Source organism: Bubalus kerabau, chromosome 4 (genome assembly GCF_029407905.1).
Source record: "Bubalus kerabau isolate K-KA32 ecotype Philippines breed swamp buffalo chromosome 4, PCC_UOA_SB_1v2, whole genome shotgun sequence".
Taxonomy (NCBI): Eukaryota; Metazoa; Chordata; class Mammalia; order Artiodactyla; family Bovidae; genus Bubalus; species Bubalus kerabau.
In genome coordinates, this window is record NC_073627.1 from 104,384,401 (window position 1) to 104,412,382 (window position 27,982).

General features: G+C 37.2%; 1 protein-coding gene across 8 annotated transcripts in view; it reads right to left on the reverse strand.

Annotated features, from left to right (window-relative positions):
* The window catches only part of RIC1 (RIC1 homolog, RAB6A GEF complex partner 1), a 141,773-nt gene that overhangs the window by 28,345 nt on the left and 85,446 nt on the right, over nt 1–27,982 (reverse strand). For 6 of the 8 annotated variants that reach the window (XM_055578140.1, XM_055578136.1, XM_055578143.1 and 3 more), the window contains 7 exons: nt 24,599–24,741; nt 24,164–24,300; nt 17,486–17,577; nt 10,594–10,682; nt 4,154–4,298; nt 3,423–3,471; nt 1,646–1,798 (listed from right to left, as the gene is read on the reverse strand). In XM_055578140.1, the coding sequence (XP_055434115.1) occupies nt 1,646–1,798; nt 3,423–3,471; nt 4,154–4,298; nt 10,594–10,682; nt 17,486–17,577; nt 24,164–24,300; nt 24,599–24,741 (808 nt within the window). The remainder of the gene's footprint in view (nt 1–1,645; nt 1,799–3,422; nt 3,472–4,153; nt 4,299–10,593; nt 10,683–17,485; nt 17,578–24,163; nt 24,301–24,598; nt 24,742–27,982) is intronic. The other 2 variants (XM_055578138.1, XM_055578137.1) reach the window with 2 other exon arrangements.

The following is a 27,982-nucleotide window of genomic DNA, read 5'->3' on the forward strand; positions in this document are numbered from 1 at the left end:
AGCATTGATTCTCCTCACAGAGGACAAGACTACATAAAAATCGCTCACCCTGTTACATTTAAGACTAACAGGCAACATTTTAATGATTTCTTCCCAGTGTAAAAAAATCTTTATTAAAGTTTGTTTTATCATATAGATTCCAAAACATGCCCAGGATTACAACTGCTATAGAAGTATCTTTCATAACTACTTCAAAATGGCAATGCTATGAGAGATTTTCCATCTGAAAACTGAATAAAACTACTCAATGTCTACAGTTTACAAAGTAGTTTTATATAAAGTATCTCATGAATGATGATAAGAAAAGATGTCTGGTCACTTTGTGTATATGCTCACCGATGTGCCTACATGGCAAGGAGTGGATTAGACACAGGGATAACTGGATTCTGGAGGATCTTTTAAATCATGGGGAGGAGGAAGAGTAGCCTACAGCCTGGTTTAGAACAATTCAATAATTGCTTGGTGAATGCTTGGTTAGTACCAAGGGATGTGCCAGGTTCTAAAGACATTTAGACAAAAAGTTTCTACTTCTGTGAAAGGCCAGTGTTTTCAAATGTAGGCAGATTATTCACTCACTATTTTTTATAAATTAGACAGATCAGCATCCTTACTCCTCATGTTCCCACTGTAGTCCAAATATCATCTTGACATAAAACTTGGGGTGTTTTTATATTATTATTTTGAATGAGGGAGCAGAGGAAGAAATCCTCTACCCTTGTTTTTCTTATTATTCAACTACAGTAATAAGGTCTAAGATCCACAGTACTTTCATTCTTTCTCAGTGTGTTGTAAATTTTAACTAGAAACTGGTTGCACCATATATTTAAAAACCCATTGATGGCAGATACTAAGATATGCATTTCTATCATGTAACACATACTATTTTTACATATAAATAGCAATATTAATATCTTATTTCAGACTGATAAACATGAATTTATGTTATAATTTGGGGCAGTGTTTCCCAAAGCAGAATTCTAGGCTTATTTTCTTGCAGATCTTCCTTAAAAATTCATAGGTAAGTAAGCTTGGGAAATATTGCTTTTTATATACCAACTCCTGGACTTTTATGATGCACATTAGCGTATTAAAGACTAGATTACTATGCTAAAGAAATTTCTACAGCTTTAACTCCTTTATTTCACACAAGACAACAGAACATTTTCTTATTCTATGTAATTGCTATTTATATTTCTCACAAATTGTGCCTGGTGGAACACACTTTGGGAAATGTTATTAACACTAAATTTTATTCAAGTAAATCTGTAAACACTGTTTTTTCTCAAGTTGCTTATGATCCTACTTAAAAAAAAAAAAAGCATGGGACTTCCGTGGTGGTCCAGTGGTTACAACTCAGTGCATCAACTGCAGAGGGCGCAGGTCTGACCCCTGGTCAGGGAACTAAGATCCTGCGGCCTACCCCCTCCAAAAGCTAATCCTGCTCAGAAATAAAATTTGGGGGTATTATTTAATATAAATTAAAAAGAAACCTAATAATCATAGAAAATATACAAAAGAAGATCGTATGCCAATTTTAGGAGTACATACAACATTATCTGTGTTATAAGGACATATCTGTGTCTGATATTCTACATGAAAGCCATTAAAAACAAAACCAAACAGAGTTTTAATTAAATAAACTTACCATACAAGGGTTTACAGTGAGTGCACTCTTGATAAACTGAAACAGTAGAATACCAGGCTGTTTAACTATACTCTTGGAGTCAGACTCATTTTCAGTATTTTGAGAACCAAATCCACTGATTACCCAGAGGTGATAGCCTTCAGCACCCCAGCTCTTAGGAAAAGAGGTCGGGGAGAAAAAGAAGAGGGGGAAAATCAAAGCAATAGAAAATTTGTTATTTTTTCCTGGTTTTAAATATTTAAATTCTAAAATAACCAACAATAAGCATTATTAATTACTTCTGAAGGCTGGAGATACCATGACAAACACCACAGACAAGAATCATATACCTCCATCTACTACATCTTAGATTGCCAGTAGAAACCATCATTGCTCTCCACCTAGAATAGTGAAAACACTACATACTAATCCTAGCTAGAAATCCTAAGAAATGCCTACTGCTATCTGCAACTTCTCTATGAATTTAACTGCCTCTCAAATACAAAGAACTTCCTCAGAAAGACAAGATCCACATTACATAGCTGAAGCTTGACAAACAAGCACTGAAACAGATACAATCTTGTAGAGAACAAAGAACAATGGACTGGCGACTATGAGACTAGGGTTTCCACTGCAGCTTGGCTACCATTTTGTTGTACTACCTTGGCCAAACTATTTGGTTTCACAGGGTGTAAGTTTCTTCCTTTATAAAATGAGAGAGCTCAAAGAAATTAACCAGGCCCAGTGAATTTTAATATTCTATAACTAGATTTCATGATTATTAAAATCACTTAAAAAAAAATCATGGGAAGAGTATTAATTCCTAACCTGCAAGGCCAAGAAAATACTAATGAGGGGAGGAGAGGTCCATGAATTGCTGCAAAATTTCATAAGTTGTGCTTTCCCATGAAAAGTTTCAGTTGCACAAGTTAACTAAAATGCTAAGATTCTTAGTTTGTAATTAAAATATCAGCTTAGTGAGGCTGGTAACACCAGTTGTTGCACGCCATTCAGAAGCACTGATTGGCAGTCACAGAAATGGTGTTTGAAAATTAAAAGTATGAAGGTGTGTAGAGCCATTAAATGGGATCCTTGGTGATGAAAGGTTGGGAAGCCATGCTTTTAAGGCAACCATGGTGGTTTAAATCCTTTGAGAAACCCACGATCAGAAAATTCCTTCCTCTGTGGAGCAGGAGAGAAAGGTAGTGGTAAGCCTAAGCCTCACAGCCACTAATTTCACAAAGATGGTATGGAGAGGGCTATAGTAAGAAAATGTTTTTATGTAAAGACAAGGGTAGTTATACCTCACTGCTTTCTACAGAAGCTGCTGAAAACTGATGGTAAAAATACTATTACAACAAGGACTACAATTCTTTTAAGTCTACGGAAAAGTTTAAAATATGCTCAAATAATGTACATGTCCTCCAGGAAAAAGACCCAATGAACACTTCACATTAAAAGAAAGGAGGCTATGGGAAGTGGGTGCTGAGTCACATAAGAAATGCAGGTATGTTTTGGAAAAACAAACGCCTGATCTGAACAGTCGCTGTGTTCACAGAGACGACAGGGCTTATTGGACACAACAAAACAAAATAAAAATCAAACACTGAAAATTAGATAGCCTGTTAAAGACAGACTGTTAAAGATAACGCTTTTATTAAAGCAAGAACTGTGTAAGAAGAGTCTCATGAGACTAGAAGAGCTTTTTTAATTTTATTAGGTCAGTATGAGGGAAAAACAGGAAGAAAAAAAAACAAGTTTTTCACATTGTATCAATATTTTTATAGAATGAACTTACCATAGAGTTGATTTTAAGGGGATCTTTTTTGGTACCATCTGACCTATAACTGAAACAGAACAGAAAATTAAAAAGAATCTTCTAATTGCATACAACATTTAGCTTAAATTTTTAAAACATGATTTTTTTCCTTTGAAAGCGAAATACCCAATACTGTGTGAAATATGAGACTCCTGGTCAATATACCTAGGTATGTCAATGAGATACAGTCTTCCAGGTACTACATAATTTCTTGACAGGGTCATGCAGTTTGGGCAGGTGTGTTCATTATGTCAGGACTAAAGTTCAGTGTAATATATGAAACGGGCAGAGATATTAACCCACTTCTGTCAACCCACAGAGAACCTATACTAACTCAATGAGATAATGTAATTTTTCACTTCCTACTAGCTACTTATATATATATAGTTTACAGCTCTTATTAGATAATAAGCTACTTGAATAGATTCATGTGTGATTTAGCCTTGAATCAAACATTTATCACATACACAACAGGGGCTCGATAAATAAATGCATTTTTATTGAATGAACAATCAACTGAAAGAGGATGGATGTATGAGGCATTGATACATTATGAATAAATTAATTCTGAACCTTATAAACTGTTTTGGGGTAAGAGTCAAATAAGGGAAACTGGTAGCTGTATGACAAAGTGCATGCATGTGTGTGTGTGTGTGTATTGTCTCAGATAAAATGGAGTTATTTTGTCCAAAATTTCTTTATTGACTCACGCAAAATCTCCTCCAAGTGTACAAATCAGCTGGGCTCCAAACACACTCCATAAAGAAAGGCCTCCATACTCCCAGGTCACTATTACAACACTATTGTCAGGAGACCACCTGACCAACTTAACAGCTCCTGTTTTGTTCCAAATGTCTGTTAAGAAACCACAGAAAAGTTAAGGATAAATGACTGCTTCATACTTAGTACTTTTTACAGCCTCTATCTTCAACTTGAAACAAGCAAAAAGGCATGTCTGCTTCAGTGAGATGAATTCAGTTCATTTAGGGCTTTTTAAAATTAGTATGATCATCAGCCTGGGCCTGATCTAAGCAGAACAAACTCTGTACCCAAGTGATTCGTAAGAACCCAGAACCATTTCTTGCTGCTATTAGCTTAAATAACTATTGATACAACTGTGTGGTCTTAAAAACTCTTTGGCTTTGGGAAAATCAGTTTCTCTAAGATGGGAATAATATTTCCCTTGAATAATTCAATACAATATCAAAGTACTCTACAAAGTATGAGGTGTTTCAAAATATAAAATATTTTACCATGATCTCCATGTTTTTTCAGTAATATCAAAGGGAGTCAAATTAAAGCAAATTGAAGTTTAACCTTATATTAGGATTAAGTAGGTAAACTCCAGCTTCAGCAGTATAGATGCTTACATCTTCTTTTAACTAATAATATTTCTTCTAACCCTATATATAATTACTAAAGGGGAAAATTTCATTGCATAGTAAAATCCAAGTTTCTTTACTGCAGAGTTAAATGAAACATACCAGCATTTCCCATCAGGAATTCAAAAAGATCTGTATGACCTTCTTTACAATTACAGTTCTTTACATCTGCAGTATTAATAAATTTTTGTTGTAAATATATCTGCTGCAAAGGGGTGGTATACAGATATTAGCCTACAAAAGACAGGCTTGATTAACAGAGTAAAACTTTTTCCCTCTGCCTATGTTTGAATCCTCATATTACCATTTCCCACCATAATTCAGGTATATGAGTAACTGGTATTTATGTATATAAAAATGGGAACATGTCTAAGCAACATTATATCTTAGTATACTTTACACACTTAGGAGAGAAATTTAAATCCAAACCAAGGAAAAAATACAAACTCAAATCAAGGCTTATAAAACGAAAGCAATTCCATGTGCAAGAAAAAAAAATAAGGTTTAGATGTATATTTACTATCACGAAAAGCTGCTAGTGTTTTAGCTTATAAACAGTATTCCTATTATCCCAAGTAAATATATATATCTGTATCTATATCTACATACATACATATGTACATATTTTCCAAGCACTGTACACGTTAAAAAAATCTAGGTACATAGATGTACAATAAAATAGTAATGATGGTTAACCTAATTTTCAAGTGGCAGGAATACAAAAAATTTATCTAGCTGGTAACCTACTGTAAACTTAGATTGTGATAATTTGCATAATGAGAAAAATGTAAAAAATAATCCCGAACTTGCTGTTACAGTTGAATTTGCAAGACAGAAAGGATGATCTCCAGGAGCCAGAAGAAAAAAACCAAAAGTGAGACTGGTTAGTGCTTGAATTAAGGCAGCCTAGGTGTGAAGAGTCGGAGAAGGCAATGGCACCCCACTCCAGTACTCTTGCCTGGAAAATCCCATGGATGGAGGAGCCTGGTAGGCTGCAGTCCATGGGGTCACTAAGAGTCGGGTACGACTGAGAGACTTCACTTTCAATATTGACTTTCACTTTTCACTTTCCTGCACTGGAGAAGGAAATGGCAACCCACTCCAGTGTTCTTGCCTGGAGAATCCCAGGGACGGGGGAGCCTGGTGGGCTGCCGTCTATGGGGTCGCACAGAGTCGGGCAAACTGAAGCGACTTAGCAGCAGCAGATGTGAAGAGTGGGAAGTGATGAGGCGAAAATAGTTGGAAATATAGGGACAGAAGGTTGGAATGGGACCTAGGTGTGACTAGGGAGTTGGGGGTCTCACATCCTTATACAAAGACAAAAAAGGGGTTTCAGGGCAACATGAGTCTGAGAATCAGAATGGAAGCTGATGATCATGTAAGGATTCCTGATGTGCTGCCACCTGTAAAAACCAGCCAGTGAAGCCAGAAGAAACATAGACGCTTATGTCTGTTCAGGAGGCAGGACAACACAAATCTCCCAACATTTTAAGCAGCTTTATAGCCAAAAGTTACATAATCCAAAAGGGCAGCCCTCTCCCATAACAAAGACCACAACAGCAGGAGTTAGCAGATAACTAAAGGGAGAAACGGCATTCCAAGAACCTGAGAAAAGAAAACAAGCTGAAAAATTCAGTACAGTGTTGTCAAACGATCAACAGAAGGGATCAACAGAACTTCCTGAAATGATGTAAATATTCTATATTTGCTTGGTCTAACAGACAGCCACTAAGCTGCATCAGGCTATTTAACATTTAGGTGTAAAGAGGCAACTGAGATTTCATAGTAATCCAAATCCATGCCCCCAATCACTAATCCCAAAGAAGGTGAAGCTGAACGGTTCTATGATGACCTACAAGAGCTTTTAGAACTAACACCAAAAAAAAAAAAAGATGTCCTTTTCATCATAGGAGACTGGAGTGCAAAAGTAGGAAGTCAAGAGATACATGGAGTAACAGGCAAGTTTGACCTTGGAGTACAGAATGAAGCAAGGCAAAGGCTAACGGAGTTTTGTCAAGAGAACACGCTGGTCACAGCACACACCCTCTTCCAACAACACAAGAGACAACTCTACACATGGACATCACCAGAAGGCCAATACCAAAACCAGACTGATTATATTCTTTGCAACCAAAGATGGAGAAGCTGAGCAAAAACAAGATGGGGAGCTGACTGTAGCTCAGATCATGAACTCCTTATTGAAGAAAGTAATAAAAACCACTAAGCCATTCAGGTATGATCTAAATCAAATCCCTTACAATTATACAGTGGGCGTGACAAATAGATTCAAGGGATTAGATCTGACAGACAGAGTGCCTGAAGAACTATGGATGGAGGTTCAAACATTGTACAGGAGGCAGTGATCAAGACCATCCCCAAGAAAAACAAATGCAAAAAGGCAAAATGGCTCTCTGAGGAGGTCTTACAGATAGCTGTGAAAAGAAGAGAAGCAAAAGGCAAAGGAGAAAAGGACAGATATAACCATCTGAATGCAGAGTTAAAAAAAATAGCAACGAGAGATAAGAAAGCCTTCCTCAGTGATCAATGCAAAGAAAGAGGAAAACAATAGAATGGGAAAGACTAGAGCTCTCTTCAAGAAAATTAGAGATACCACGGGAACATTTCATGCAATGATGGGCACAATAAAGGACAGAAATGGTACTGACCTAACAGAAGCAGAAGATACTAAGAAGAGGTGGCAACAATACACAAAAGATCTTCATGACCCAGATAATCACGATGATGTGATCACTCACCTAGAACCAGACATCCTGGAATGTGAAGTCAAGTAGGCCTTAGGAAGCATCACTATGAACAAAGCTAGTGAAGGTGATGGAATTCCAACTGAGCTAGTTCAAATCCTAAACAATGATTTACTGCAGCTTTGAAAGTGCTGCACTCAATATGCCAGCATATTTGGAAAACTCAGCTGTGGCCACAGGACAGGAAAAGGTCAGTGTTCATTCCAATCCCAAGAAAGGCAATGCCAAACTACTGTACAATTGCACTCATCTCACAGGCTAGCAAAGTAATACTCAAAATTTGCCCAGTGAGGCTTCAATAGCATGTGAACCAAGAACGTCCAGATGTTCAAGCTGGATTTCAAAAAGGCAGAGGAACCAAAGATCAAACTGCCAACATCCGTTGGATCACAGAAATACAAGAAACTTCCAGAAAAACATATACTTCTGCTTTACTGACTAAAGCCTTTGTCTGTATGGATCACAACAAACTGTGGAAAATTCTTAAGAGATGGGAATACCAGACCACCTTACCTGCCTCCTAAGAAATCTGTATGCAGGTCAAGAAGCAACCGTTAGAACCAGCCATGGAACAATGGACTGGTTCCAAATTGAGAAAGAAGTACATATAGGCTGCATATTGCCACCTTACTTATTTAACTTATATGAAGAAAATCATGCAAGATGCCGGGCTGCATGAGGCACAAGCTGAAATCAACAATGCTGGGAGAAATAGAATAACCTCAGATATGCAGATGACACCATCCTCATGGCAGAAAATGAAGAGGAACTAAAGAGCTTCTTGACGAAAGTGAAAGAGGAGAGAGAAAAAGCTGGCTTAAAACTCAACATTCAAAAAATGAAGATCATGGTATCCAGTCACATCACTACATGGCAAATAGATGGGAAACTGGAAATAGTGACAGACTTCATTTTCTTGGTCTCCAAAATCTCTGAAGATGGTGACTGCAGCCATGAAATTAAAGGACGATTGCTCCTTGGAAGAAAAGCTATGACCAACCTAGACAGCATATTAAAAAGCAGAAACACTACTTTGCTGACAAAGGTCTGTCTAGTCAAAGCTATGGTTATTCCAGTAGTCATGTATCGATGTGAGAGTTGGACCATAAAGAAACCTGAGTGCTGAAGAATTGATGTTTTTGATTTGTGGTGTTGGAGAAGACTCTTGAGAGTCCCTTGGACTGCAAGGAGACCAAACCAGTCAATCCTAAAGGAAATCAGTCCTGAATATCATTGGAAGGACTGATGCTGAAGCTCCAATATTTGGGCCACCTGATGTGAAGAAATGATTTACTGGTAAAGACCCTGATGCTGGGACAGAGTGAAGGCAGGAAGAGAAGGGGAAGACGGAAGATGAGATGGCTGGATGGCACTGCCAACTCGATGGATATGAACTTGAGCAATCTCCGGAAAGTTGTGATGGACTGGGAAGCCCGGCGTGCTGCAGTCCACGGGGTCGCCAAGAGTCAGACACGACTGAGCGACTAAACTGACTGAGGCAACTAAGAAATGTTTTGATTTTCTTTTAGTTTCATTTAAATAACCACATGTGGTTATTGCACTGGACATCACATCAACAGTATGGATAAAAAAGAAACAGATAAAAGGGCTAGAAAACACAATCAAAATACACAACACCCTGTTCTTGCCAGTTGCAGCAAAAACTCTTTAGGAAATAAGAAAAAAAAAAGCAAACTTTAAAAGCTATGCAATTAGAGTGATAAAAACTTAAGGAACTAATTTCTATTTCTGGCAATATAGCAAATTTGATAGCTGGAATGACTCTCCACACTGCAACAAGTAAAATGTTAAACAGAATACTTAAATATTTCAAAATATTAAAAAACACTGGGAGGTAAGTGAGTGTACAAACTGCTGTTGCCCTGAATTTTTCTGCCAAAACCTAGAGACCTGACTTTCACCTATGATGACTCTCAACACATGAGGAACAGAAGATAAAACTCAGAACTTGGTCAAGACGGGGAATAGAAGATACCCATGTAATGCTGAGAATACAATGTCATGTTCAAGGGAGAGTGAGAAATAAACTATACCACATAGAAGGTGAAAAAAACAGCAAGGAGCACTTTCCTGTTTTTGCCAATGGTATTGAATGGAAAATAAAGAAGCTCCCCTGAGAATCTGCAACCACAAGCCAGTCCTCAGGCTCATCTATAATCTGTGTAACTTGTAGGATTCAAAAATGAAAAAAATCTCAAACAGAGAATATAATGCAAAGGCTTCAAGACTAATGTAGTTTTCCCAGGTGACTGGAAGAAACAAACAGATATCCTCTCAGCAAAAACTCGTTTCAATCTAGTTTCTGCTTTCCTGATCAGAAAACATACATATGCTTTCTTTCCTCCTTTCTTCTTGACTCAAGAAGTAACAGTTGGGCCTTAGAAGTTAACCTGTGATCATGAAAGAAAAGGCCAAACGAATGCCAATAGCAGCTTACCTTTGGATTTCTTGCCATTATAGAGAATAAATACTATTTGTTTAAGGGATAGTAAGTTGGGTTTTCTATTAGTTTCAGTCAAAAACATTTCCAATAATAACAGATTTTACACTTACTCCAGTGGACAGAATTCACCTAAGAGTCACAAAGGGAGTTCCAAGAGAGACTTTTTGTTTTGTTCACTACTGTGTACCAGCATTTAGAACAATGTCTGGCCTATAGTATGTACTCAATAATTACTTGTTGAATGACTAAATGGAAATGAAGGCATAAAATAACAGAGGCAATGAAATTAGGAAAGAGTCTAAAGCAAAGCCCAGACAAGCAACATAGAGGCTACAACTAAGTGAGGATAAAGAAAACTAAATGGAAGATAAAAGAGGTCTCCCAGGAGACTCTAGTAGAAATCCTTGAGTCAGAGAGAATTGCTGTTACATGTTTTAGTAATACTTGGCCTTTGGCATCCATCATCTAATTCAAATCAAAACTCACTACACATATTATCTGTAATTAAGAAGAAAGGGGAAAAAAAAAAGAAGAGGACTCACCAGGATACTGTTTTGCTGTTAATTCTAGTTTATGAGACAGCTGCATGGCTCCAGTGGTGTTATCTATCGTATAAACCTGTACAGAACCACTGTGAAAATCAAAAAGACTTTCAGTGTAAAAAGACAAATATAAAAAACATGATTATGGAAATATGTTCTGCTGATAGGAGTGTAAACTAGAACACAACCATTTTGTAAATAATTTACAGTCATCTCATAATCTGAAACAAATGCATATTCTACAGTCTAGTGATTTCACCTATAGATATACCCCAGAAATATCCTTGTCTTTGTGACATATACAATGTTCATTGTAAGACTGTAAGTGCAAAGAAATGCCAACCATCCACATGTCCAGCAATGACAAAGGGAAGAGAAACTGTGGTATATTCATATAATAGTATACCATATAGAACTGAAAATGAATTTTTGTCCTATACCTTAAAATGGACAGCATCTGTCTCTACCTACCCATTTATCTATATATCTATATAAATAGTATAATTTCATTTCTATACTGTGAAAAACATCCAAAACATAGTAGTGAAATACATTCGTGGTAAAAATACACAAAGAGCTAGTGCACACAAGTTCCAGATTAGTAACTGCCCTGGTAGAAAGAAGAATGTTTCACAGAAGAGGAGGAAGTAGGGGTTTCATCAGTTCAATACTGGTAATATGCTATTTTTCATTTTATATTATTTTTTGTATGTATACATTATCAGATCAGATCAGTTGCTCAGTTGTGTCCGACTCTTTGCGACCCCATGAATCGCAGCACGCCAGGCCTCCCTGTCCATCACCAACTCCCGGAGTTCTCTCAGACTCACGTCCATCAAGTCAGTGATGCCAGCCAGCCATCTCATCCTCTGTCGTCCCCTTCTCCTCTTGCCCCCAATCCCTCCCAGCATCAGAGTCTTTTCCAATGAGTCAACTCTTCGCATGAGGTGGCCAAAGTACTGGAGTTTCAACTTTAGCATCATTCCTTCCAAAGAAATCCCAGGACTGATCTCCTTTAGGATGGACTGGTTGGATCTCCTTGCAGTCCAAGGGACTCTCAAGAGTCTTCTCCAACACCACAGTTCAAAAGCATCAATTCTTTGGCACTCAGCCTTCTTCACAGTCCAACTCTCACATCCATACATGACCACAGGAAAAACCATAGTCTTGACTAGACGAATCTTTGTTGGCAAAGTAATGTCTCAGCTTTTGAATATGCTATCTAGGTTGGTCATAACTTTCCTTCCAAGGAGTAAGCGTCTTTTAATTTCATGGCTGCAGTCACCATCTGCAGTGATTTTGGAGCCCAGAAAAATCCAGTCTGACACTGTTTCCACTGTTTCCCCATCTATTTCCCATAAAGTGATGGGACCAGATGCCATGATCTTCATTTTCTGAATGTTGAGCTTTAAGCCAACTTTTTCACTCTCCACTTTTACCTTCATCAAGAGGCTTTTTATTTTTAGTTCCTCTTCACTTTCTGCCATAAGGGTGGTGTCATCTGCATATCTGAGGTTATTGATATTTCTCCCGGCAATCTTGATTCCAGCTTGTGTTTCTTCCAGTCCAGCATTTCTCATGATGTACTCTGCATAGAAATTAAATAAACAGGGTGACAATATACAGCCTTGATGTACTCCTTTTCCTATTTGGAACCAGTCTGCTGTTCCATGTCCAGTTCTAACTCTTGCTTCCTGACCTGCATACAGATTTCTCAAGAGGCAGGTCAGGTGGTCTGGTATTCCCATCTCTTTCAGAATTTTCCACAGTTTATTGTGATCCACACAATCAAAGGCTTTGGCATAGTCAATGAAGCAGAAATAGATGTTTTCTGGAACTCTCTTGCTTTTTCCATGATCCAGCGGATGTTGGCAATTTGATCTCTGGTTCCTCTGCCTTTTCTAAAACCAGCTTGAACATCAGGAAGTTTACGGTTCACATATTGCTGAAGCCTGGCTTGGAGAATTTTGAACATTACTTTACTAGCGTGTGAGATGAGTGCAATTGTGCAGTAGTATGAGCATTCTTTGCATTGCCTTTCTTTGGGATTGGAATGAAAACTGACCTTTTCCAGTCCTGTGGCCACTGCTGAGTTTTCCAAATTTGCTGGCATATTGAGTGCAGCACTTTTACAGCATCATCTTTCAGGATTTGGAATAGCTCAACTGGAATTCCATCACCTCCACTAGCTTTGTTCATAGTGATGCTTTCTAAGGCCCACTTGACTTCACATTCCAGGATGTCTGGCTCTAGGTGAGTGATCACACCATCGTGATTATCTGGGTCGTGAAGATCTTTTTTGTACAGTTCTTCTGTGTATTCTTGCCATCTCTTCTTAATATCCTCTGCTTCTGTTAGGTCCATACCATTTCTGTCCTTTATCGAACCTATCTTTATACATACTCGTGAATCTATGGTATGTGTTATGGCTCTGTTAAAAAATTTTTTTTACAAGGGTCAAACTGTTACAAAGGGCCAGAAACCAAAAGAATTTTTATATTACATCTAGGCTACATTTCAAAATTGAACTACAATAATCATAAAAAACACCATTTCTCCTTACATGGCTATTCTCAGGGCAAAATTTAACATCAATGTTGTTTTTAAAATGATTTAAACCCAAAGCTGCTTCTGCACACACCAGGATGACACCAAGCATACGACTGCCAGAATGTTCTGACCCTAATGTGTACTCCTTCAAGGTAGGAGAAGTCAGACGGTCTCCTCACAGCAGCTCTGATTGGTTTCCAGCCAGGCCTAACTCTTCTTAAGGATCAGAATGGGACTAAATAAAACACCTGCAATAACAGGCCGCTTAAAGGCCCATAGCTCCCTGATGCTCTGTTTTTAAATTCCTTTTTTTTTCTGTTTCATTTTGTATCCTTTCTCTTGCTATGTTCTTCAAGTATATTAATCTTTTCTTCTGTAATATTTGATTTGGGTCTTTTATCTTCCACATTTCAATTTAATACTCAAAAGAAACCCTCCATAGCTTTCTGGAGTTCTCTCTTTGTGCCACTCTCTCCTCTCTGGTGTCTGGTCTGTGATCCCCTGCTGCTTTGGTCTCCCAGACTTTCATTTGCACACACTCAGTCCAGGGAATCTACCAGGCTCTGTCTCCCCATCCACGTGCTGGAAACTCTCTCAAAGAAATTAAAACTGGGACAGTTGAAGAGTTGTTTTTTTTTTTTTTTTTTAATTTAGATTCTCATCTCTCAGGGACCACTGTCCTTTGTTGCCTGATGTCCTATGTCTTGAATTCGAAATATCTGTTTCATCTCTTTGTCCATTTTCTTGACTATTTCAGGTGGGAGAGAAAATCTGATCTGTTATTTCAACCTGTCAGAAGACAAATGCCTGGAACATCTATGCCTGCCCAATTAGCTACCTTGCAGAGAGACAGCACTAAGTGGCTAGCAGGTATTGTTTTTGCTTTGCATCTAAAATTATCAAGTGCTAACTCTGGGTTGCTGAGCTCTAATAAGTCAGTGAGGAATCCAGATATCTCTAATATAAGAAGTAGGTGTTAATAATTACAAAAGATTGACAATTTAAGTATTTATAGTGCCTATATTCTTTATTTTTCTTTCCATTTCTCATAAGCCCAAAATTATTTTATTAAAAAACTACTTACTAATCTCAAAGCAAAAAAACATATAATAACGATATATGTAGCTATTATCACTGTAAGTAATCAATTTAGTTCATCAATATTGAGACAGCTTGATGCTATTGCTACATGATGTCACAGGAAGTACAAAACATCACCTATGACAAAAATGTCTAACTAGAATCTAATCAAACCTTAAATACAAGGGTAAGAATAAGGTTTTAAACTGGTATCCTAAAAGACAGTGACTTTCTAGAGAACTCTAAGGACACCAGCTACAGACAGATTATTGTTCAAGGTAAGTACTAAGAGATCAGGGCTAGAAGCCACTAGTAGGATATGTCACGTAGCTATAATCACAAAAATTTCATCCCAACCCACGATCATGCCGTAAGAAGGGCTGATTCTGCCCCAATTCATGAAAACCGAGGTGACTAAAAGACTGAAGGCCAAGATTCCATTTTCATCCTGGAAGAAGGGTTGAAATCCTGGATTCTAATCTGGCCTTGCTAGAACCCTGGGTGCTAGCGCTGAATGCAGATGATGTAGAAGTGCACACCCACCACTGTTCCTATCTGTGAGCTTCCTACTCATTTGACTGTAATGGTTCAGTAAGAACCACCTTCAAGGTTCAAACAGGTGTTACAGAAAGTAATTAAATGTCATTATGAGAAAACATAACAAGAGACTTTAGAATGTAGGATATTCTGTAAACAACTGACCTAGACTCTTAAAAAAAAAGTTAACGTCATAAAAATAACAAAGACATTATAGGTTGGCACAAAAGTAACTGCAATTTTGCACTGCTGAACTTTGCTGTTTGATACTGGAATATATTCTTAAATAAATGTGGTTATGTTATACATCATTTTAATGGGCATTTCTCGCTTTATGTTTTTTTTTGCTAATGACTTATTACTTGCTGTTTATATTTATTTTACACTAGGGAAATGATGTTAGACAAAAAGCAAATTTGAGGGATTTTCTTATTTAAGTTCAAAATGGGTTACAAAGCAGCAGAGATAACTAGTAACATCAACAACGCATTTGGCCCAGAAACCGCTAATGAACATACGGGGCAGTGGTGGTTCAATTAGTTTTGCAAACGAGATGCGAGCCCTGAAGAGGAGAAGTGCAGTGGCCAGCCATTAGAATTTGACAACAACCGAGAGGATCATCAAAGCTGATCCTCTTGTAACTAGAAGTTGCCAAAGAACTCAACATCGACCGTTCTACAGTCATTTGGCATTTGAAGCACTTTCTGCAAAGATGAAAAAGCTCGGTAAGTGGGTGCCTCATAAGCTGACCACAAATCAAAAAATCATCATTTTGAAGCATCATCTTCTCTTATTCTATGCAACAATGAACTATTTCTAGATCAGATTGTGACATGCAACAAAAAGTGGATTTTACATATCAACTGGCGATGATCAGCTCAGTGGCTGAACTGAGAAGCTCCAAAGCACTTTCCAAAGCCAAGCTTGTACCAAAAAAAATAGTCATGGTCAGTGTTTGGTGGTCTGATCCACTACAGCTTTCCAAATCCCAGCGAAACTACTACGCCTGAGAAATATGCGCAGCAAATCAATGAGCTGCGCTGATGCACTGAAAACTGCAATGCTTGCAGCCAGCACTGGTCAATAGAATGTGCCCAATTCTTCCACATGTCACACAATCAATGCTTCAATAGATGAATGAATTGGGCTATAAAGTTTTGCCTCATCCACCATATTCATCTGACCTCTCCCCAACCGACTACTACTACTTCAAGCAGCTCAACTTTTTTGCAGGGAAAATGCTTCCACAACCAGCAGGACACAGAAAATGCTTTCCAAGTGTTTATCAAATTATGAAGCACAGATTTTTACACCACAGAAATAAACTTATTTCTCTCTGGCAAAAATGTGTTGATTGTAATGTTTCCTATTTTTATTAATACAGATGTGTGTGAGCCTAGTTATAATGATTTAAAATTCATCATCCGAAACCACGATTACTTTTGTACTAAGAATTTTTATAGGCAAAAGGTAACTAAAGAGAAATGATAACCAAATATAATTCATGAATTTTGAATGATTCTGACTAAAAAAAAAGAGATATAAAGGAAATTTGGTGGCAATTAGGTTAGTCTGAATATGAATGAGTTTTAGATCTTATTGAGGATTTATCATTAATTTACCCATGCATTTGATTAAAGACTGTGTGTCTAAGAGAAAATGAATTAGGAAGGGACTGGGAGACATGATTAGGAAGTAGGAGTGATAAAATTTATACTGGCTAGCAATGTTCTATTTCTTGACCAAGTTGTGATAAGATGGATGCTTGTATTATAATTATTTGTAAAACTGTGACTATCTTGATTACACACTTCCCCATTTGTTTTTATTTTATAATATGAAAATTACAAAGGGTATTATAAGTTCTATGTCAATAAATTTGACAGTGTACATGAAAGAAACCAATTCCTAGAAAAATATAACTTGCCAAAATGACTGAGGAAGAAATAGAAAAATCTGAATCTTCTGTAAGGCTATTTTAAAAATGAACTGGCATTCAATTTTACTTTGAAAACCTTCATTATTTGAATCAAGGCAAGAAAATGATTTTACAAATGAGCTTTAAATTTGCTTGTTAACTAAGGCACACTCACTAACTCAAAGGCAAGTCAACACTGCTGTCTTAAAAAGAAAGGATTAGGAGCTTCCCTGGTGGCTCAGAGGTAAAGAATCCACCTGCAGCAGACACAGGTTTGATCTCTGGTCCAGGAGGCTTCTACATGCTGTGGAGCAACCAAGCCCATGTGCCATAACTCTAGATCTCAGGAGCCAAGCCCATGTGCCACAACTATTGAAACTTGTGCCCCCTAGAGCCTGTGCTCCACAACAAGAGAAGCCATCTGCAATGAGAAGTCCAGTGGCCCCCGCTCACCACAACTAGAGAAAATCCTGCACAGCAACTGAAGACCCAGCACAGCCGAAAATAAAACCTCCTCCTGATGTTATTTAAAACAATAAAGAATCTAAATTTTAACTGATTTAACCTTAACTTGTGACTCAATTTCCTACCACTGAAAAAAAGCTCACCAATTAAAACACCTAATCTCCAAAACCCTTTATATTTGCTTGCTTCAATTAAAATACTTTTACATTTTATATTAAGGTTGATTCATAAATTATAAAAGGCACAACAAAGTTCCTAAGTGTTAATAAGAACATCTTATGTTTTTAAAAAAAATTATTTTTGGCAAATAAGTCTTAAAATACAGGCATCTACATTTATTACCTCGCACAACCAAATGCCATCAGTCGATACTTGTTATTTACTGCTACACAAGTTCCATCAATGACATCTTGTGGCCAAACTCCATGAAGCTGCTAAAATTAAGAAAAATAGTTAAGATTTAAAATGTGTTCTCCAAATATACTTCAATTAACATAATTCCCCTTCAGTAAACATAATTTCGTAAGGTTTTATATGGTTCTTTATATGGTTTCATCTGGATAGGAAAACATCCCATCAGGACTACCATCTGGATTTTTTCCCTTAAAATCTCAATTTCATTAACTGGTTTAATAAATATTTCCAGATGAGCTCAGTCCATTGCTAATTCATTTATAAAACACTAAAAGATGGGATATCTGATCTCTAAATTCAAATTAATTGAAGACAATTTTCCTATTAAAAAGTAAACCTCTTGATGGTAGAAACTGCATCTAACTTGCTCACTATTATTCTTCTTCCCACTTAGCACATAGTGTTTAACTTTCCCAAGCAATGGGAATTAGTCAATTTTATTTGGTCTATCTCGTCTCTTGAGAAACCTGTATGGGGGTCAAGAAGTAACAGAATCCTGTACGGAATAACTGAATGGCTCAGGACAGAGAAAGGAGTATGACAAGGCTGTTTATTGTCACCCCGTTTATTTAACTTATACACAGAGCACATCATGCAAAATGCCAGGCTGGATGAATTACAAGCTGGAATCAAGACTGTCGGGAGAAATATCAACAATCTCAGATATGTGGATGACACCACTCTAATGGCAGAAAGCAAAGAGGAACTAAACAGCCTCTTGATGAAGGTGAAGGAGTCGAGTGAAAACGCCAGCTTAAAACTCAATATTAAAAAAAACTAAGATCATGGCATCCAGTCTTATCACTTCATGGCAAACAGAAGGGGAAAAGGTGGAAGCAGCGACAGAGTTCCTCTTCTTAGGCTCTAAAAATCACTGCAGATGGTGATTGCCGCTATGAAATTAGAAGACGATTGCTTCTTGGTAGGAAAGCCATGACAAATGTAATCAGTATGTTAAAAAGCAAAGACATCACTTTGCCAACAAAGGTCCCTTATAATCAAGGCTATGGTCTTTCCAGTAGTCATGTACCAATGTGAGAGCTGGACAATAAAGAAGGCAGAGTGCTGAAGAATTGATGCTTTGAATTGTGGTGCTGGAGAAGACTCTTAAGAGTCCCTTGGAAAGCAAGGAGATCAAACTGGTCAATCTTAAAGGAAATCAACCCTGAATACTCTTTGGAAGGACTGGTGCTGAAACTGAAACTCCAATACTATGGCCACCTGATGCAAACAGCTGACTCAACTGGAAAAGACCCTGATGCTGGCAAAGACTGAAGGCAGAAGGAGAAGAGGGTGACAGAGGATGAGATGGTTGGATGGCATCACTGATTCAATGGACATGATCTTCGGCAAACTCCAGGAGATGGTGAGGGACAAGGAAGCCTGGTGTGCTGCAGTCCTTAGGGTCTTGAAGAGTCGGACATGACTCAGGGGCTGAACAACAATGACATTCTTTAGAAGTGATTAATGATTTGTCAATTGCTTACTATTCTCTTTTACTCTTTTGCTTTATAGTATAATAGCATGGTATATGGCAGCCTAACATTACATCTCAGATCTACCACTCACTTGTAAAAATGACTTTGTGACATTTTCAAGCTGCAGTTTTCTTTTCTGTAATTACCTCTTAGAGTGTTTTGAAGTTTAAATGGGAGTAGATATATTCAATACATGTAACCCACTTAATATAATGCCTGGAATTCAACAAGTTAAATAAGCTTCAATGAATGAATGACATTATTATTAAGCTTTATATACTACTTAATTTTGAATACAGACACAGAATAGATTCAACTCTACTGTCTGTTTTTATTTGTCAGATCAAGGGCATCTTAGATCATATATTCTAAGGTAAAGGTCACCATGACTGCTAGTTTAGTAAGCACAAAAATTAGCACGCTACAATACAGCACTTTATTTTTGGATTCTCACAACAGTAAACATTAGATGATCCGATATAATTAAGCTGTTCAAAATATAATACTATAGATTTAAAAAAATTCCTAAATAAACTATACAATCTACTATCTAAATATGAAATGTTTGCTTCTTTATAGGAATTTTATTTATTTTACTTTAATAATAAAACTATACTTCAGATAATGGAAAATGGCAAAAGAGAGCAATGAGCTTTATTTCTTTGGACTACTGTCTAGACTGGAATTCATTCATTCATCCCTACCATAAAAGTCTTCCAGGCACCCACTATTCACCAGATGCTGCTCTAGATACTGAGGATACTGCAGATATTCAAACATACTAAAATCCTCAGCTGTGTCCCTGCCTTACATTTGTTAAGAGACTGACAAGTTTAAAAAATTGTACAGTATTACGCAGAAAGTTGGTAAATGCTACAAAAAAAATAATAAAACAATTATGGAGAAGAGAGTGTATGGGGGAAGGATGTAATATTAAACTATTTTCCCTATGACGAAGGTGCCTCTCAAGGAAAGTACTGAAAGAGATAGAGCAACAGAAAGGCCCTGTCACAGCAGCATTTCTGGCATGTTCAAAGATAAAAGAAACTTGTGTGGCTGGAGTGGAGTAGAATAAGGGAAGAAGTAGTAAAGGAGGTAACGGATGAAATAGCAGGCCAGATTTATAGGGCTTTGAAAGCCACCATGATGAGATCTTCGACTTTTTCTCCATTTCATATATAGGGAGTCATTTGGAGAGTCTTTAATTTTTTTAATCCTTTCTATTATGAATTATAATATGATACATTAAAAAAATACCAAAACCAAAAATGTACATCATAATATCACAAAGGAAACACTTGTGAAATTACCACTCAGCTAGGAATTACCAGTACCAAAAGTCTCCCAATAGTGTCACTCCTGATCAATATACCCTCACCCCAACCACAAAAGTAACCAATATCCAGACTTACATGGTAATCACTTTCTTCTTTTCCTTTAAACTATTAACACTTAAACATGCACTCATACAAACTCTAATTCAGAGCTGCCTAGGTTTTAAGATTTCCTTCTGCTTTATGTAAAATAGAATCACAGCACATACTTTTTTGTGTCTGGCTGTTTCCACTGAATATTTTTGTGAGATTCATCCATGTTGTTGCATACAGTCTTGTTTGCTCATTGCTCATTTTAGCTCACTGCACCTCTGGCCTCCCCTAGCCTCTTAATTCCTTACTGTTCTGTTAGCTCTCCAAAGCCTTTAAGCACATTAAAAAAATTATTTCTTCTCAGCTTTTCTAGTTGACCCCAGCAGGTTTTGTCCTAAAACTCTAGTCTTACTAAAGGGTTCTGAGCAGAGGAGTGGCATAGTCTGACATATTTTAATAGATGTGTCTACTGTATTTTTACAGTGTATACTGTAAGTTATATGTAGTGTATGTGTGTGTGTGTGTGTGTGTGTGTGTGTATATGATGTGTATATAGATGTGTATACTGTATAGTGGCTGTAAATTTGTACAGCCATTATAGAATGCCAAACAGGAGTTTTTATAATAATTTCTAATTATTATATAATTAATATATAATTATATAATTATATATATAATATATATAAAAATATATATAATAATATATAATAAGTTAATATAATAACTTAAATAATTTCTAATATAAATACACCATTAGAGTATTTCCCAATTACCAGTAATACATATATAATGTTTTCATGTAACTTATATTTTCTACTTATAACTTCCTTACTTTTCATTATTTAAATCCTTAAATTACTAGAAAATTTTCTTTAACCAAATACTAATAAAAGCTGATATTCAGAAATGAGTCAATTACCTTCCAGCTCTAACATGTTTATTTTCAGGAAATAAATTTAAATCCCAAACATATGTCAACAAAATGAAAAGGCAGTCTACTGAATGGGAGAAAATATTGGCAGATCACATAGGTGACAAAAGGTTATATTCAAAATATATAAAGAACTCATGTATTTAATAACAAAAAAAGCGATTAAAAAAAGGGGCAGATGATCTGAACAGACATTTCTCTAAAGAACACATCAGATCAGATCAGTCGCTCAGTCGTGTCCAACTCTTTTGCAACCCCATGAATCGCAGCACGCCAGGCCTCCCTGTCCATCACCAACTCCCGGAGTTCACTCAGACTCACGTCCATCGAGTCAGTGATGCCATCCAGCCATCTCATCCTCTGTCGTACCCTTCTCCTCTTGCCCCCAATCCCTCCCAGCATCAGAGTCTTTTCCAATGAATCAACTCTTCCCATGAGGTGGCCAAAGTACTGGAGTTTCAGCTTTAGCATCACTCCTTCCAAAGAAATCCCAGGGCTGATCTCCTTCAGAATGTACTGGTTGGATCTCCTTGCAGTCCAAGGGACTCTCAACAGTCTTCTCCAACACCACAGTTCAAAAGCATCAATTCTTTGGCACTCAGCCTTCTTCACAGTCCAACTCTCACATCCATACATGACCACAGGAAAAACCATAGCCTTGACTAGACGAACCTTTGTTGGCAAACTAATGTCTCTGCTTTTGAATATGCTATCTAGGTTGGTCATAACTTTCCTTCCAAGGAGTAAGCTTCTTTTAATTTCATGGCTGCAGTCACCATCTGCAGTGATTTTGGAGCCCAGAAAAGTAAAGTCTGACACTGTTTCCACTGTTTCCCCATCTATTTCCCATGAAGTGGTGGGACCGTAAGGATACCCAAAAAGTACCTGAAAAGATGCTCAACACCACTAATATAAGAGAAATGCATCATCAAAACCACAATGAGATGTTACCTTACACCTGTAAGAATGGTTGTTATCAAAAAGACAAGAAATAATTAAGTGCTGGGACAATGGGAGAAAAAGGAACCCTTGTGCATTCCTGATGGCAATGTAAATTTGTACAGCCACTATACCTCCATGTTCAATGCAACATTGTTTATAAAAGCCAAAATATGGAAACAATTAAGTGTTCACTGATGGATGAATGGATAGAGAAAATTTGGTATATGTACATACACACACACAAAACAGAATACAGTTGAATCAAACAACATGAGGGTTAGGGGTACCTATCCCCCACAGTAGAAAATACACACACAACTTTACAGCTGGCCCTCCATATCCATGGGTCTGCATCTGTAGATTCAATTAATTGCAGATTATAGAGTACTACAGTGTGTATTTATTGAAAAAAATCCAGGTGTCAGTGGACCTGTGCAGTTCAAATCTATGTTGTTCAAGGGTCAACTGTGTTTAGCCATAAGGAAGAATGAAATCTTGCCTTTTGCAATATGCTGAATGAAACAAATTAGGCGAGAAAGCTGATACCATATAGAAAAATATACCCTTAAAAACTTAAAATTCTTTCCAGTTAAGAGAGAGTAGGCTGAACACGAATATTTAGTTTCTCTGACTCTTAAAACCCCAAATGTGTAAGTTGGCAAGGACAGAATGGGAGGGGAGGTAGTATCAGAAAATTTTGTAAGCTGGGAAGCAAGCGTATGAGTAGAGTCCTTCACTAGCAGTAAGCAACACTTTGAAAAACAGTCAAATTTGCATTATAGGTTACACAAAGGGCTTGGGGAATTAAAATGTCTCTCAAAAGCTGAACTAAAAGCAGCAGGACTGGTTCAAAGACTGTTTATTCAATGCCTGGGTCTGCTTAGGTTACCTCCCACTCTGAGCAGCTAAGGAATATTCTACCTCCACTCCAAGAGAAAACTGAAAATTTTCTTTAGAGAAAAACAAGACAAAAATCTCAGTGGTCTCTAAACAACACTGAAAATAGGGATACGTGGGAGTTTACTTCCTGAATTTGGAATCTCTAGTCTAACTCTTTCATAACTCAAAATCCCAAAATACTGGGCCAGCCAGGTACATCATCTTTGGAGAAGACTGGATAAGGCGTGGGGAGGAAAAAAATAACCCAGTTAGCTCACGTTATGAAGAGCACAGTCAACCAAACCCACCAAATCCCACACAGCCTTCAAGGAATCTAAATTTTTATTCCGGGTCTTTGTCACAACCAAATTCATACATTAACTAATCAAATATTTACCATTAACTCTGAAAGGATCTAAGAGTAAAGGAATATAGGGAATCCATAGGATGATGATGATGGACAGCCCCAACATGCAGCTGTATTAAAGGTATGCATAGCAAGCAATCCATCCAGAAGAATCCAAGAGAAATTTCTTCAAGATGACGAAACAAATACTAATATAATCAAAATCACATTATCTATATTGGAATGATGGGAAGAACTTACAGACGTTGTGGGACCAGGGAAGAGGGAAGTAAACGGTCATTTTCCACAACAGCAAGTCAATAAACACAGCCTAAAAACTAAAAACTACAGGAAATACTCAGAATAGTGGAGATAAACAGCAAAATAATCAATAAAGGAATAAAAAGTAGTTGCCTCTGAGAATGAACACTGGGCAAGAAGAGAGTAAAGGAACGATCACTTTTCATTAACATGTCAAAAGACTTCCTTGTTTATGTATAGTTAAGACTTCTTTGTCTGTTTATGCTAGTTGTATGTATAGCTTTGATAAAAAAAAATTAACCACTCCTAAAATCTTAAATAAGGAAAACTGGAGGGGGATTTAATGAAGATTAAAATTAATAAATGCAAAACTGAAAAACAAACATTGAAAGTAAATCCTACCTCTGCAGTAAATCTACTTGACACTGGTGTAATAAATCCAACTTTACCATCATTAAACACAACAGCAAATCCATCAAGTGTGGCACAGTATTCCATGTCTCTAATGTGCACATCTGCAAAACCCAGGAATGAACCTGCTGATGAAAAAATAAGTATTTGAAATATGAATATAAATATAGTAAATTAATTCTCTTACACTTTTGCTTGCAAACCATGTAAGAACAGTTAAAAGGTCAAAATTTGAAGACCTAACAACACTGAACAAACTACTCCTTCCTACACACACATGCACACTCACTCAACTCACTCTCCTTTTCTTCCCTTGCACAATTAATTTCAAAGTAGAAAAATCAATGTTCATCCATAGAAAATATCTGACTATATTATATAAAATATTAAACACCTGGTTCTATCTCATGTAAAAAGTATTACTACCTCTAGATGACTGCAGGTCTACTGAAAAGGGTACTGTACAAAGATTAATAGCTTTCCTCCCATTTGTCATTCCTTCCCAGTGAATAAGATGAAGAAGTCCATCAGAAGTAGCAACCAGGAGATCTTCCAGCACAGACTGCAAACTGTAGGGAAGCAATAAGCAATTTATCAGTTATCTTTTAAGAAAAGCATACTGGGAAAGCAATGAATATAACTGCTCTGGAGAATATTCAAGCAAAGACCATGAAACCACTTATAAAACTGCCATTTATCAACAATTTCACTATACAGTAGTTTATCCATGTATAATTCAATCTAGATCAGAAATTCTGGGGAAAAAAAAAAAAGACCATAGTTGCTATTATTACAAACCTGACGGACTGAGTTTAAAAACCAGACACACTGAAATGACAGATTAGAAGATGGAAGGATAAGTGAAGCTGAGAAGAAAGGAAAGAGGCAGAGAAACCATAAAAATGAACTAATGATAGAATGACAGTCTAGAGCTAGGGATCATAGTGGTACCCACTCTCTACCCCTGTCCAAGAGAACTTTCACCAGTGATGGAGATATTCTGTCATTCGTACTACTGAACACAGTAGCCATTAGCCATGTGTGGTGACCGCACATTTGAAATACCGAATGAGTATAACAAAAACACTAAATTTTAAGTTTTATTTTATCTACAATTAACATTTAAGTCACTTCATTTGACTAGTGGCTACTGTCGTGGAAAACACAGTTCCAGACCACAGTATTTCTAAGGTATCACAGAATCTCATGTTAGGTCTGGGCTCTGTGGCAGGCGCTATGCTTGTCGAAGATTCAAAGGTGAAGAAATATAGTTTCTACCTCCAGAAAACCTCTCAGGTAACTAAGTACTGAGAATAAATTATGTAGTATGAGCTCAGCATTTATTAATACTTGCAAAGAGCTTTAACAATTACAGTTTCCACGGCAATAAATGTCTAATTTGCTTACTCCTATAATGCCAAGCCTGGAGGGCAGTGTTATTTACATCTGGTACCAAATGTTTATGGGAGGAAAGTCAAGAGTGAGGAATAATCCAAAAATGAAGCTACAAAGATACTGGCAGAAAGAAAACCAATGGAAACTTGGCATCAAGAAAGCCAAGAGAATAGTGAAAGTCAAAGTGTCAGTCGCTCAATCATGTTTGACTCTTTGCGACCCCATGAACTATAGCCTGCCAGGCTCCTCTGTTCATAGGATTTCCCAGGCAAGAATACTGGAGTGGGTTGCCATTTCCTTCTCCAGGGCCAGGGATCGAACCCAGGCCTCCTGCATTGCAAGCAGACACTTTACCGTCTGAGCTACCAAGGAAGCTCTCAAGAGTATCAAATGCTATAAAAAAAATTGAGTATAAGAAAGAATGAAAAATGTATGTCTAATATACACTCTATTATATACTGTTAAGTTAGCTTTCATACTTAAGAGGTTAAAAGTTTACTTCAGAAATATTTTAATTCATAATGGTGAAAAGAATGTTTTTCAATGTTTTCTTTAACCTTCAATTCTTTGGAGTCCAATGACTTATTCTACTATGTATTTCAGATAATTAACAATTTACTGTATTTTCTTCCCAACTATAAAAATATTTTAAAAGATTATCCCCTTATTGAGCTCCATCTCTTGAACTTCAGAGCATTTGTAATCAATTACAATTTCCAGTTTAAAGAAAGTTCATCTTTTAAAATATTATATATTCTTTTATTTCAAATTTATATTTTTATGTGTAGCATGTGGTGGATAGAATATAAAAACTTTATGTTTTAGACCTGCTACTGCAAGGAGATCAAACCAGTCAATCTTAAAGGAAATGAACCCTGAATATTCATTGGAAAGGCTGATGCTGAAGCTCCAATACTTCAAGCACATGAAGTGAAGAGCTGACTCCCTGGAAAAGACCCTGATGCTGGGAAAGACTGATAGCAAAAGGAGAAGCAGGTGGCAAAGAATGAGATGGTTAGCGTCACTGACTCTATGGACATGAATTTGAGCAAACTTTGGGAAATAGTGACAAACAAGGAAGCCTGGTGGGCTACAGCTCACAGGGTCACAAAGAGTCAGACATGACTTAGTGACTGAACAACAACAACTGCATGTCAAAAGAAGTAATTTAGTGGAGCAGTCACTGGGCTTCCCTGGTAGCTCAGTGGTAAAGAATCTGCCTGCAATGCAAGTCAGGAAGATACGCTGGAGACGGGATAGGCTACCCACTCCAGTATTCTTGGGCTTCCCTGGTGGCTCAACTGGTAAAAAATCCACCTGCAGTGTGAGACACCTGGGTTCGATCCCTGGGTTGGGAAGATCCCCTGGAGAAGGCTACCCACTCCAGTATTCTGGCCTGGAGAATTCCATGGACTGTATAGTCCATGGGGTTGCAAAGAGTCGGACACAACTGAGCAACTTTCACTTTCAGTCACTGGTTTACCAGTGATCTTCATTCAGTAGGAGTCAGCCTAGGTTTATTTCAAATTGCATTCTTTCTCTTCCTTTCTCATATGTCCCTAGAAAAATCATTGCATATGATGGTTAGGAACAAGATCAAGATTAACCTCCAGTAATTTAACTGCCTGACAGACAAAACTTAACACTCCTTTGACAAAGTTAACAGAATTCAGAATCTCTACCATCGTTCACCATGCTGTGACAAAAAATGACCAGGCATCTGAATAAACAGGAAAACGTGATCCAGAGTTAAGACAAAAATCCATCAATGTAAATTGACTCATAAAAAATCCTGATGTTGGAATTAACAATGACTTTAAAATAACTGAGACAAACGTGATAAACAATCTATATAAAAAGATAGATCCTTCTTGTTTAATTGAAAGTAAACAAACTTTCAGTTAAAGGGTGACATCAGATGTTAAAGTACTGAATATTTCCATAGTTTAGTAAACAGGTCTTGTTCCAAGTCACCCAAGTGTTTTCCCTCACCACTGATTCCTGTTCTCACAAAGACCTAAAGGATTGATTCTGGGCATCTGGGGGATGTCAAGATCCTGTACAAATAATCAGTATCCTTGGGAAGATCCCCTGGAGAAGGGACTGTCTACCCACTCTAGTATTTGGCCCTAGAGAATTTCAAGGACTATATAGTCCATGGGATCGCAAAGAGTTGGACACGACTGAGCGACTTTTACTTTCACTTTTCTTTCATGTATGTCTTTGTATGTCGCACTGATTTTTATTGAAAATAAAAATCACCCTGGGTTTAAGTAAACACAGAATACATATAAATATACTCTAAGTTATGCCTTTAGAGAGAGGCTCTCCAATCACTAACTTCTATGGGCTTTACTAACAGCTATGTGATATCCCAGGGGTGTCTGTTATTGCTGTTGTTATTCAATTAAGGAT